Raw genomic sequence first — 14,424 nt, forward strand, 5'->3', positions numbered from 1 at the left:
GTGAGTGTTACTTCAAATCATACAAAGCAAAATACGTATTTGCAACTCCGCCTGAACCCATGCTAAAGGACCATAATTTGTTGCTCTAGTTCATCAAATTAAACCATATCAAGCATTTGGAAACACTAAATGGAGCTTCAAGAGCCATGATATAATATTTAATGTTATTGTATTAAAGTACACAAATGAAACATAATACCTCATGCCAAACTACAAATGACAAATATTAGAATCAAAGTTGCTTATTTTTAATACAAAGAGAAAAATTCATTAAAATTTCACAAAACTAATACTTGGGTGTGTTACAATATTCCTAACATTAAAGCTTGCCGCAATCATATCGTGTATGACCAAGTCGGTCACGGAAAAAGATAATCATTAGCACAATGCATATGATTTTCATCACTAGCGATGAAGACTCAAGCAATGATCCAATAGTATAAACTTTGGTAGACAAGTGCACCAATCTCAGCCTCCTCTCTCTTACATATTGATCCATGGCTGCTTCTATTCTATTCCTGTTTCTTTTTGGATCAGTCGTAGTCCTCACACACATCTCTTTTGCCAAGCACCGAGCAAGAACAACTGCATCTTCTAGTGCAGCAGAGCCACCTTGTCCAAGAAATGGACCCATGACATGCATGGCATCTCCAGCAACTGTTACTGTGCTTTTCCTAAAGCTTTCAAGTAATAAGTCCCATGGGGCACGATATCTTGTGCCTGTTAAAGTCAAGGAAGTAAGTTCACTATTCTTTACCATCTCCACCATTTCATTTGGGAAGTCAGTTATTGACTCCATAGATGAATTTCTCATTAGCTCCGGATCTTTTGAAACTATTGAATCTGTTCAAAAAATATTCCATACATACAAACGTTAGATGATAAATAACTAGGAAGTGAAAGTTTAAGATGGTTTTTGTGTGCATGAGTTTTACACTAAGAATTGACAATTATTGCTAACAGCAATCACCTTCTAGAACTTGTAATTAAGTTCATATTTTTTTTAAACCATATGATAGACCATCTTTGGTAATGTTATATATATACTTTGTAATAGTCATTTTAAAAAATATATAATTCAATAGTTATAATGGAGGAGGGAGGTTTTGTACCTAAACGTCTTAGTTGGAAATTAACATAAGAAGGTGGAGATGAATTACAAATTTCTTGGCTACTTTGTAATAGTCTTAAGGTTATCTTATATTGTTCTCTATTAGATACGAGTGCAGCTGAACTACCTACTGATAATCAAAGCAAATGTTAAGAAAAATATCTCTTATTTAAGAACTGAACAAGGACAATGCTATTAATTTGTATACCTTTTATTTTTCTTATAAAGATAAGAAGAGAATATATATATACAAGGTGTGAAAATAATTTATTCTTCAAAAGGAAAACCATGATAAAAGAGATTAATAATCTTTGGAATAATATTCATATTTTGCATATCTTCTGTGCACATATTCAATACCACCTTCATGTATTGTTTTCCTACAAAGCCTACAAAAAACAACTCAGAAAATAATAGTTAGGATTACCTTGTGGTGTCCTTGGACGAGCTATGAACCAGTAAACCAATTTGTCATTGAGTGGAATTCTTCCTAGAAAAACATGGTCCTTATTTATTGTGACAAATTCAGGACTAAACCCATGTCCACTAGGGTAGTTAGTAAAACCCCTCACATTAGAAGTGGGAGAAACTCTTGGAGGTTTTAACCCCAAAAAATCAGCAACCACTGAATTTACTCCATCACACCCAATCACAACCTGCAGAGTTATAACAAAATAAATAAATAAATAAATAAAATAAAAAACAATGGGGAAATGTGAACCACTAGCTAATTAGTTTGCCATGCATGATTTTCCAGCTATTACTTTTAATTAGTGTAATTAGAATTATACCTTGGCTTTAATAACCCTCCCATCTTGAAGTTGTAGGATAGGATACGAAGTTATTGCATCCAATTTAACAGTGAGTATTCTGCATCCGAAGCATACAGTCCCAATAGGTAGATCATTGGCTAAGGTTTCCATGAGAACACTTCTTTTTAAGCATCGAGCTTCTCCATATCTGTCCAAAACCAAGATGTTAACAAAATCAAAGGAGACGTTTTTGCAATTAAGAAAATGAACATAAATAAGCCATGCAGTCCAACATTGTAGGCCCAATAGGTTTTTGCAAAAACTCATGCAGACGTTTAAAACTTAGAAAATGCTAAAACTAGCTACTATTAGTATAATTTTTTTTTTAACCTACAAAAAATCATAAAATGTTATCAGTATCACATCAATAATATAATAAATAAATTTCTAATTTTTCTTTGTGTTGTATTTAAAAATTAAAATATTAATTTATAAAATTTATATAATAAATTTGTGAATAATTGCAATATCACTCTTAAAACTTTGCACAACTAGCATATAACATAATAAGTTAACAATGTGTATCATTTGGTAAAGTAGTTTCAAATTATACTGTACAACTTTTTAAAACTCTACTTTTTAACTCAAAAAAAAAAAAAAAAAATTGCTCCAAATCGGATGATTGCATTTATTATCCTCACTCTTGTTGAACTTGCAAATTACAATAACTATCATATAGTGGTTTCTTAACTTCTTTTCTACTTTTCAACCTTATTAATCTTCCAAAAGTTTTATTTTTAAGTAGGGAATAATAATCCTCCCAAACTAGGTTGTTTGCCATTCCATCACATATATAGTAAATTAATAGCAAATGATCACTCGGAGAGCTAATTTTATTCAAAACAATTGAAATGTGTTTTCATTGAAAGAAAATAGAGCATACCCGATAGGAACTTCTTTTAGTGAAACATTATTGGCAGACACGTCTAGAAACCTAATATACACAAAGATTCATAGTAGTCATAATTAATAAAAGATAAACTATGTTCAAGTTACGTAATGTATTATTCATAGAAATAAAAAATAAAAATTTACATTGTGTATTCTACTATTCAAGTCAAAAAGTTACATTGTGTAACTTCTAATATAAATATATATATATATATATATATATATTTTGTGTAGATGTTGTTAAACCTAATGGTTCTTGGAATTCATAAAATTGATCCATTCCTCTCTCTTGTAATCCCTATATTATTTAACTATAATAATTGAATTCTATCTTTTAATAAAAATAAAGTAAAACCTATTGCCAGACATAGACAATTGGGCAATGCTTACCCTATAAGAGGAATTGCAGTTTGTCTAAGCTTTGAGCCAACACCAAGTTGGTCAAGTGCACGCCAACCATTTGTCTGAATGCCTATTGCAGCTCCTGTGTCTCGCAAAGTGTCAGCTCTTTCAAGAACCAAGCTGCTGATGCCCTTCCTATACTCATTATCAAACCAATGAAAGCAATCAGCTTCAACAAATCGCATTTGTTGAACAATTCAAATAAGCCCAAAAGAAAATGCACTTTTGTCAAAGTAGCCCAATAAATACTGCTAACTTTATGTTTCAAAGTTTCTACCAGTCATCATCCAAAGGTGTCATACTGACATACTTCACTGTTGAAAATTGTGGAGCTTATTTTGGACCTTGGGATGTTGAAGTCTACACAAGGATAATGCTTATTTGTGGCTATAAAATTGCCTGAAGATTGAAATACTACTTTTTCTTCTTCTTTTTTTTATACCAGAAAAGAGTTTACTTGTAATAGTCATATGGCTAAACAACCTAACCTAAAACTCAAAGAACCATTTTCTTTTTCTTTTTTTTGAAGAAAAAAATTTATTAAAAAACCAAGAGAAACAGAGAGACGACTAAAAAAATCATAAACGAGGGCTAACATAAGCCAATTGAGAAGAATTAATCCATCTACATAACCAGCACAACTGATTGAGGGCCCATTTGGGTAGCTTGTGGACTCAACTCCCACTTAGGATTTTTGTTACACAAGTATTGCATTATTGTCCACTTCAACATCCATTATGCAATTATTGAGAGAAAGCTTTTTTTTTTTTTTTTTTTTTTTGATTCTTATTTTTTTCTTAAAGATGATAATTAATTTTGAATAAGTTGAAACTCAAGTCTTTCTACAATAATTTATAACCCCTTTGTCTCTTCTCACTAGCCTTTGAACCACAAAGTTATGAGTAATGAATTTGTCAGTAATTATTTAAAGAATTTTTTAATGATTAAATCGAAAAAATAAACTAATGAGAAATTAAGTATTTTGAAAATTAGAATACAAAGAAAAAGAACCGGGATTTTCTGTTAAATACAATACCAATCTATTTCCCAAAAAAAAAAAAAATACATTACCAATCTAAAAACACTACAAAAAAAATTGCTATTTGCGACGAAACTTTTTCGACGACTACAAAAAGCTGTTGGAAAAACTAGCTTTTTTGACGGCAAGTCTCTTTCATCTACAATTACTCGTCAAATATTAAAACATTTGTGACGGCAAAATAAGTCTGTAAAAAATGCCTATTATTTTTGTCGAAAATATGATTTTTTTTTTGGAGGGAATTGTTCCCACCTTATTTTATGCAACGGAATAAAAATATTTGTCGCTAATAAAGTATTATTTACAACGACTGAAGAAAAACCATCGGAACTATTAACACTTGTGACGGCTTTCATGCGTTGAAAATACCAAAAATATTTTTTCTATGGTGTTAGTATTTGTGACAAACATTCTTCCATCATAAATATAAAAGAGAATATTAGCGATAGACATAAAGCCATCGAAAGTGGTAAAATATTTTGGAGGGAAAATTCCCTCCTTAGTTTTCATATTTGTGATGACATTTATCCATCACAATTATTATTTTTTTATTTTTCTAATTGAGTTTGTATTTGCGATGAATATGTTGACCGTCGTAAATAGTTAATTTGTTTTAAAAGAAAGAATGTATTAGTAATGGACTTGGATCCCTCGCAATAAATAAGATTTGCAATGGACCTAAGCCGTTGACAATGGTAATTTTTTAACTTTTTTTTTTTTTCCATCACTATATATTGCATTTGTTATTTACAATGAACATGTTGGTTGTCGTTAATAGTTAAAATTTTCTTAAGAAAAGAAAATATTAGTGATGGTAAGGTAAATCCATCCCAGTAAAGGTGATTTCCAACATTCACGGCCATAAAAATTGGTTATTTTCTTTGAATGGTGAATTTTCCTCAATTTTGTCTTAAAGATCTAGATTTTTTTTTTTTTTTTTTTAAATTTTAAAAGCTGTACAAAAACATCTTTCAAGACCCTCTAAGTACTTAAGGGCTATTTTGGTCATTTTGGAGTTAAAAGGTATTTTGATCATCTTAAAGCTTTGAGGGGCACTTTGGTCATTTTGTAGGTTTTGGGTTGTGTTTTGGTTATTTTAGAAGTTTATAGGTATTTCGGTCATCTCCTAGCTTTGATGGCATATTTCAGCCATTTTGGATGGTCGGATTGTGTCAACAGGGTTAATCAAAGTTTCTCATTAGATGGGTACAACAATATGCGTCCATCATGCAACTAGATAGAGATCCAAAATCTGACCGTTCGATTGGAAGAATGTGGTGAAATATTTGATTTTGTAAATTATAGTGACAATCAGACAGTCAGATTGTGAGAACAGAATAATCAAATCTTGCAAAAATTCGTCAAAGTCTATTAAACTTGTTCAATCTTTGGTCAAACTTCAAAGTTGGTTTTAGGACCACTAGATTTGATCAAATTAGGTTGATCAGGGAGGTTTTACGTGGGTTTTGGGTATTAGTCAGTGTTTTAAGGTTTTCTTGTTTTTCATGTTTTTATCAATTTCAAGTTTTAAAATAGCAAAACAAGGTAGTCAAAAGTCACATACAAATCCATTATGGTCATTTTGTAGATTTTGGGTTGTGTTTTTTAGATCATTTTATCAATTCTTAGTAATGTTTATATAGTATATAACTCTCTTGAAAGAGTATTGAATATTTTTAGTGATTGAAGTTTCATGATAGGTGGATACAACAACATGCTTCCATCTTATGCCATAATCAGATTTAAAATTTGACCATTGGATTGAAAGAGTGTGATAAAATATTTGTTTTGATGAACTTTGAGCTTAATCAAACGGCTGGATTGTGAGAACGTGACCAATCAAAATTTCTTGATATGTTGGTACAATGACACATGTCCATATTCTAGACTTAAATCCAAAATCTAACCGTTGGATTTGATGAATGTGGTGATATATTGGTGTTTGTAAAGTATGACAAAAATCAAACGGTCGGATTGTGAAAAATGAGTAGTCAAAGTTTGCAAAATTTGGTCAAATATGGTCAATATTGAAGTTGGGTCTATGACCCATGGGAAAACTGAAAAATTGTGGGTACATAGTAAGTAATCCCCTTCACTACATCCAAATTTTCATTTCTTAAATCATCCACAAGTCACATTCACATTCAAGCTTTGGCCGATGCGAAGAATGTCTCTCATCTCTATTTCCTATTTTAAATTGAGATACTAAATAAATAAATCATCTATCTTCTTTTATCAAAAAAGAAAACTTGATGTGAAAAAAAAAAAAAATTGCAAGAAGTGAGATTTCATAGTGTTTCTATCTTTTATTAATAATAATTAATAAAAAGTGATATTTCAAAGTGATGACCAAAAAAAAAAAAAAAAAAAGTGGTGTGGTTGTCATAAATGAAATACATGGTTTTGTTGTAAAAATAAATAAACAAATAAGGTTACATTGATTTCAAACAAACCCAGCCATGCCTTATTATCATTATTATTTTTTTTATAAAAAAGAAAACCCCACAATATCATTATTATCTTTTAGTAAAAAAAAAGAGGAAAAGACAAAAACCATAGCTCCCAGCACTTTCCTTCTCCCTTTCACTAAAAAACAAACGACCCCACTTTTTAGTTAAAAAAAAAAAGAAGGGGAGGAAAAGACAAAACCCTAGCTCTCACCACTTTCCTTCTCCCTTTTACTAAAAAACAAGCGCCCCCACCCCTTTTTTTTTAATCCTCTTCCCTCCCTTGCCCCCTCACTATATTAACACTCCTATTTCACTACTAAAAAAAAAAAAAAAACCCTTATCTCCTTCTATCGTTCATTTTCTCTCTTTCTCCCAATCATAATCAAACCCAAAAGGTTGGTTTTCTTAGATCCTTATCTTTTGATTTTTTTTTCAATTCTTTTTTTTTTAATTTTGATAATGTATTGTGGTTTTGTAAATGTATTTGCTTGTTTATTTCATTTATCTAAATTTTGGGTTTGGTTTAGATATACCTCTTTCATAATATATCATCTAGTATTATAGGCAAAGTTCTTGATAGTTCAGTACTAGCCCATAGTGTAATGTTTGTGTGTATTGGTGGCCTCAACCAATCTGTTGATTCATGAGAAGCATTTTTCACTTGATAATAGTGGTTTGTTCAATTTGTGTTTTAGCCTTTTAGAGTTTGCCTTGTTTGAGTTTGCCTCTTCTTTGTTAGTAAAGTTCCAAGTAAAGACAAAAGTAGCTTATAGTTATATAATAGAATTGGTGATTATATTATTCTTTTATTATTTATATGCAATATATATTAATAGATCATATTAGACTAACGAATACATGTAGTTCAGACATAAATATATATATATATATATATATAAATATATAAGGCTTATTAACTTTAACAATCTCTAGAGTTATATTATTTTATTTATATTTATATTAAAAATGAAAAATACTAAAGTTCTAAACTTTTTTTCCCAAATTTTCTATAAACTTATGATATGATAAGTGGTTATTGGAGGGAACAATCAGTCAATTGAACGAGATGATAGCTTTTATTATAAAAAATGTTTTGAAATCGATGGGCTTTAATTATATGCAAGCAACTACTACACATATATATTTTCTCAGTATAATCAACATTAAATTTTTTTGCTATTTTATTTAGGTTGTTGAAATAAGTGATAAATTTGCTCATTATAATTTTCAATTAATTGCTATTGTTGGTACATATGTGATTTCATGTGACTTGTTGTGGTGATGGATATATTGTTAAGGGTGATGGAGATGTACTATTAATATGGTTATTGGTGGCAGATGTATTCTTTTAAGTTCTCATTAACTGGAGCACTATAATGTTCTTATATATTTATTCAGTTTAATTTAAAATATTGCAGACCAATGTGAAAGGAGGAGATCACAATGTAAATAATGACACAAGATGACTATGAGGAGGAAGATGACTTTTAGATGGAGGATGACACTAACTCAGATGATAATTGATCTTCCAATATTTATACTTTCAAGTTTAGTAAAGAATATGATATAGCCTTCGTGTTTTATTGAACAACATGCTATTTTGTAGACCTTTTAATATTTTCATTTTTAATGCACTTATTAGTTTTGAACAATTATGGATTTGTGTTTGTTATTTGAATGGAGAAACTTTTATGAACAATTATGGATTTGTGTTTGTAATTTATATATTAATTATTCCATATACAGAAATATTTGATATTATCAAATAAAATATAAATATCATAATTTTTTTTTCGACGGAGCTATTTTTTTTTTTTTTGCAAATAATGTATGAGTGACAAGATAAATGGTTTTTAATAACAACTAAAGTTCGTCAAAAAAAAAAAAGTAATTGGTTGCATTAATGTTATATTTTCGATGAAAAACTAGGTATTTACGATGGCTTTTAGTCGTCGAAAAAATACATTAACGACGGTCATTGTTCATCGCAAAAGGTATTTGGTCGACCAACTTCCTCGTTTGAAGTTCTATTTTTGACGACAAGACAAGTATTTGTGATGACTTTTAGTCGTCGAAAAAAATACATTAATGACAGTCTTTGTTCGTCGCAAACTCTATTTGGTCGTCCAACTTCCTTGCATGAAGTTGAATTTGCGATGGCAATTATTAAGTACTTACGATGGAGTTTTGCTGTCGAAAATAAGTGTTAGCGATGGCCTTGTCGGTAATATAGTATTACCAACAAGGCTTTTGCCGACGGACGTCAACGGCTTTTTGTCGTCAGTAATACGAATTTGCGATGGCTTTTTGGGCTTTTGTGACAAACTTTGACCAACGCAAATAAGCTTATTTTTTGTAGTGAAATATGCGATATTTTCATTTTATGAATAAATAATAGATTATTGATACCTTTAGGCCGGTTTTTAATTAAAGCTTAGGCAAGACTTAGGACCGAGTTTATTTACAATTTATCTATTTTAAATTGAAGCCCAACCTAAACTATCATATCTATTTTTCTTTGAGAGAGAGAGAGAGAATAGGACTAGGTTATAGTCAGATTCAAATCCTATCAATGAGCTTTTCAAAATCATTTGCAAACATGATTACTCATAGCCAACAACCAATGAAAAAAAAAAGAAAAAAGAAATGCATATTTATTATTTATGCACCAACCAAAAAAAGAAAAAAAGAAAACCATGCATAAAGCATATTTTAAAAGTAAGAATATATTAAAAAGAAATATATAACCTGTGAAGGGCAAGTGCAGTGGCTAAGCCACATATCCCACCACCAACAATTACTATCTCCTTATGTTCTGCAACTTCTCTCTCTCTCTCTCTCTCTCTCTCTCTCTCTCTCTCTCTCTCTCTCTCTCTCTCTCTCTCTCTCTTGTAGTACTTGTAGTCTTGTTTGCTTAAGCCACGCACCAGATGGGTTGTCTTTATTTATATATAGAGCAAACGTACTTACATAGTTTAGTTAGAGATGTGCAGCCAATAAATGAAACGCGTAGAAGAAAATTCAGAAGAGAAGAAGATGGGGCCTCTCCTCTTCTACGTCATAGTCACGCGTCAGAATTGGATACTTCATGCATGCTTCTTCTTTATTGCTTCCTATACATCTCGGGTCTTATACGGTTGACAAGTGCTTGGGCAATTCCATCACCGCTGAGATCATCACACAGCTTACTCGTTTTCCCATTCTCCTTTTCTTGCCTTGTGGAGGAAAGCTTCTTTTTTTTGTGTGTGGCTATTATTAAGATGAAAGCTATGTTAAGATTAATGATTATGACCATTTCGAAATGGACGTGGCCTGGCCTTATTCTCCTAGCTAAGTAAATAATGCATTCTTTTAGCTTTGATTGGTGAATGTGTGGCCATTAATTATACATGTTAGTTATGTAATAGTCAAAGAGGTTCAAATATATTGTAGGTGAAGTTATATATATATATATATATATATATATATAGCGGGCCAGTCCAAGGCCCCACAAGAACAAGACGAACAACAACACCAACAAAAAATTCCCCACTAAAAAAAGCCCTATTTCCTTCGTTAAAGGGACAAAATTTTATAAAAATATAATATTTTTTTAATAATTAGTAATTTCTTTTAAGCAATGCTAAAGATATCACAAATTTTATTATAAGTTTAAGTGACATGTTATCAATCATATAAAAAAATAATTCAAACACAAATAAATTAAGTTGTTGAAATTCATCAACTACAGTTATTATCACATTATATTGTGAACATTTTGTAATATCTTTAGTATTTTTTTTTTTTTTTTCATTTCTAACAAGACTTCCAAAATAGTAAACCAATAGATATTTATAGTTTAAAACAATTGAAACCCTAAAATATTTCAAAAATAAAAATGTTGCAAATATGATAGATCATCATTAATGACTAATCTCCTCTAATAGTTTGAGGCTTTAATTTTTGTAAACTAATCTCTTACAAAGTCACACACCAAATAACTAATATCTATCTATCTCTTTCTTCTAAAAAGAATATATAAAATTTAAATTTAAATTACAACTATACTTAACTATGCATAGTCATATATCCAAGTTAAAGTAAGTTTTTTTAAAAAAAATAATTTTTCTTTTTAGTTCTTTTTGTTTAAATTTATGGTTCAACTATGATATTCGATCCTCTATATAAAATTAACCTTAGTTTAGTTAGTATTATTTATCAATTTCTGCATTTATATCAAATTAGTCTTAATTTAATTAGTATTATATAATTTTATTTAATTAATGTTTACATATAAAAGGCCCCATATAAAATTTTCATCTAAGGCCCCAAATTTTGTTGGGCTAGCTCTGTGTGTGTCTATATATATATATATATATATATATATCCTATTTAGAGTTTATTGTATACACAATTCAACAAAATAAAGATGCAGCCATTTAGAGTTTATCCTATAAACATAAGTTGTTAGAATGAACTACATTAACCTTTAATTTGTATTTTCTCTATATGATATTTATTTTTTCTTTCTTTTAGATTTTAAAAATACATACTGAACTTCAAATAAAAAAAGGTTTATTGGTATGTTTAAAAAAAAAAAAAAAGTTGATTGATGTTTTCGGTGGGCTGAGCTCATGTTATGACTCAACTCACATAAGAGAATACTTGTGTTAGGATATTTAGTGTTGGCTAAATTCTGTGTCAAAAAAATTCAGTTGTAATTGCACTTATTTCCTCGTATTTGAAATTTATTCATTTGTAATTATATTGTGTCAAAGATAATCAAATCAAAAGAAAGTGTACACGTAATAGAACAAGATTTTCTCTCAAGTGAAAATTCCATGTCAAGCGAGTTCAATAGAGTTCAAAAAGCCTTGACGATCCGATTTGAACTCATAGAAAAATACCCAACCTGACCTAGGAATTTTTTACTCACTGTAAAAAAAGGGTTGACCTATACCCAACATACTTAACTTCAAGTCAAGTCAGCTTAGCCTGTGACCCGACTCAATCCAACCCATTTTTAATGCTATTTTTTTTCTTCCACGTATCATATTTAGATAGGACAATACATCATATTCATTCTTAACAATTTTACATGAATATTTAGTATATATGGTGATGATATACCATACCTAAAAAAAAAAATTGGTCTATGACATTTAGTGTTTTATTTATTTATATTGGTGATGGTGAACTATAGGGTGTGTAAACTTAAGAATTTATGTATTATTTACTTTTATTTTGGACTAATTAACTTTTATTTTTTTCTGTATTATACTTTTTTTTGCTATGATTTTGCTTTACCCTTGTTGAATTGTAATTGGTTAATTATTCGCTTGAACCTAATTTGATCAGTTTGTTAAAATTGGTATAAAACAGATACTAAGGGTCTAAACTATGAATTTTTCAAACTATTATAAGGTCAAGAACATCAAGTGTTTGATTAAATGTTAGACACATATGTGGGCTAAATGAAAGAGCTCACTCTCATTATCTTGCAATCTAGATAAACTTGATCTTGTTTTCTAGTTATCTTGATCTTGGATTGCTTTATTTGAAGTCTATATATCATTATCCTCGATCTATATATTCCAATACACCCCCACAAATGAGTGAACCTGGAGTTTGTTGGGGAGAAACTGAATACGATGAGAAATCAATGGTTTGGTGAAGAAACCCATACCAAACCTCAAAATCTCACTTTCCAATATCAAACACCTTGCAAAGGTTATCTAATGGAAGTTAACTTTTACGCGCGTTTACTTAGCAACATAAAAGGGAATGAAAAACAAGAACTAGCTAGAGGAGGGAATTAATTCCTTCCTACCATATACTACTTTCCTTCACTAATGAGGAGCTCCTATACTCACTCCCTCTATTTGAGTAAGTCCATAAAAATTTAGATACTCCCAGTTTAGCAGCACCAACCGATCTATTTGAGTAAGTCCATAAAAATTTGGAAATATAGTAATTCGCGAATTACTATATTTCCAAATTTTCAATCCCCTTGTTTGCTCATACCAATGGCGGAGCCAACAAATTAATTTACTTTAGGGGAGCTATTATAATTTCAATCTTTTTGTTTTTTTAGAATCTTTAATTTCAGTCTCATACATAAAAAAAAAAAAAAAAAAAAAAAAAAAAAAAAAAAAAAAAAAAAACCACACACACATATATATATTATGAATTGAATTGAATTATTTTATATTCGAAATATTAAATATAAGAAAAATAACCCACACAGTAATTATTTTCAAAATAAAGTTCATTTAAAAAGAAATCACATTGAACTATGACATATTGCTTCAGTGTAAGATGTTTATAATGAATATTCAAAATTATACAAAACCAATTACAACATTTTTTTTATAGGTAAGTTATACATGCATCTAGTGGATCTTAAATCCACAACCTCACACTCTATGTAAAACTTACAAAGAAAGGAGGTACTAGTTGAGCTTGAGCTCACTAACACCATCATTATCTTTATATTTAAAATAATTTAAAGCATTCATTTTATATTTGATATTCTGAATTTTTTATCCTTTCATAAGCAAAAGAAAATTTTATATATATCACTCAATTGATATATATACTTTAAGAGGATTATGGCTTAATTTGTTTGGGTGTGCTTATATATACATATGGTTATTCTAACGAGGATACTAAAATTTTAATTATTTTAGAGGGTGAAATGCTAGTTTTCTTTATAATTACATTTAAATATAACTATATTTACATATGTAATAAAAAAATTAGATTCAAAAACTTGGGTGGCCTTGGCCACCTTGGTCTCTATGTGACTCCACCACTTGCTCATAAGAAAAATATTATCTACTTAATGTTCATTCTCACCTCTTCTTTACTGTACCTTCACTCATCTACCTCACGTCATCTTCTATGCCTCATTTGATATCTTTCAAGAAACATTAATTTTTGCATTTATAAATTTCTTTATCTTTTTCCATTTTTATGCTTTACTAACATATTACTAAATCTTATAACTTAACTAATATTTCTTAGTGTTTCCAACGAAGATATTCATGATTCAAATCTTTCATCTCTCATTTTATTTCACTTTATTTATTTATTGGTGGATATTTTTTGTTTATATATTGTTACTAAATATATTGATTGACTCTAATCTAGAGTTGAAAACACTTATTTGAACATTGTGAAATATATTTTACCTTATTACTAAATATATTTGTTTGGCCTTGCTAACAAAAAGCTCACATTTTTCATCACCTCTTTACTTTGAAGCCTAATTATTTGAGAAAAGAATACTATTTTCTTATTATTTTTTTTAACTTTCATCACCCATTGAATTATTTTATTGTCTAAACTCTAAAGGAAACACCACGATAACAGTTAAGAGTAACCCATACAACGTGTGATTCAGTAACAAAAGGACCCTAACAGGTATTAAATTAGAGTATGCTTAGTAGTGTAAATGTGTAATCCCATAAGCTTATTTTGGTGATTAATAATTATCATTAGAAGAAAATATGAAGATAATGAAACTGAAATAAAATATTCAAGATAATATTATGGCATTACAAACTTCAGAAACATTTAACAATAAGACAATTAATAAGGGGGAAAAAAAGAACTACATGATTCATTTCTGAAGGAAACAGCAAGAATGGCATACACATTGATGGGTGTATCCATTCATCTGTGGATTTGATGCAGATTAACTTCACAATTGCACAGCCTTACGGCCTTGTTCTTTTA

General features: G+C 29.6%; 1 protein-coding gene across 1 annotated transcript; it reads right to left on the reverse strand.

Annotated features, from left to right (window-relative positions):
• Positions 1-202: 202 nt before the first annotated feature.
• On the reverse strand, positions 203-9,557 carry LOC115984883 (monooxygenase 1-like; the record flags this gene model as incomplete). The annotated part of the gene is made up of 6 exons (XM_031107877.1): positions 203-843; positions 1,539-1,767; positions 1,903-2,071; positions 2,807-2,857; positions 3,205-3,351; positions 9,454-9,557. Coding segments are annotated over 6 exons (1,224 nt in total), but the record flags the coding sequence as incomplete, so codon positions are not given.
• Between the last annotated feature and the right edge of the window lie 4,867 nt (positions 9,558-14,424).

This window comes from Quercus lobata, chromosome 4, assembly GCF_001633185.2.
Source record: "Quercus lobata isolate SW786 chromosome 4, ValleyOak3.0 Primary Assembly, whole genome shotgun sequence".
In the NCBI taxonomy this organism is placed as follows: domain Eukaryota; kingdom Viridiplantae; phylum Streptophyta; class Magnoliopsida; order Fagales; family Fagaceae; genus Quercus; species Quercus lobata.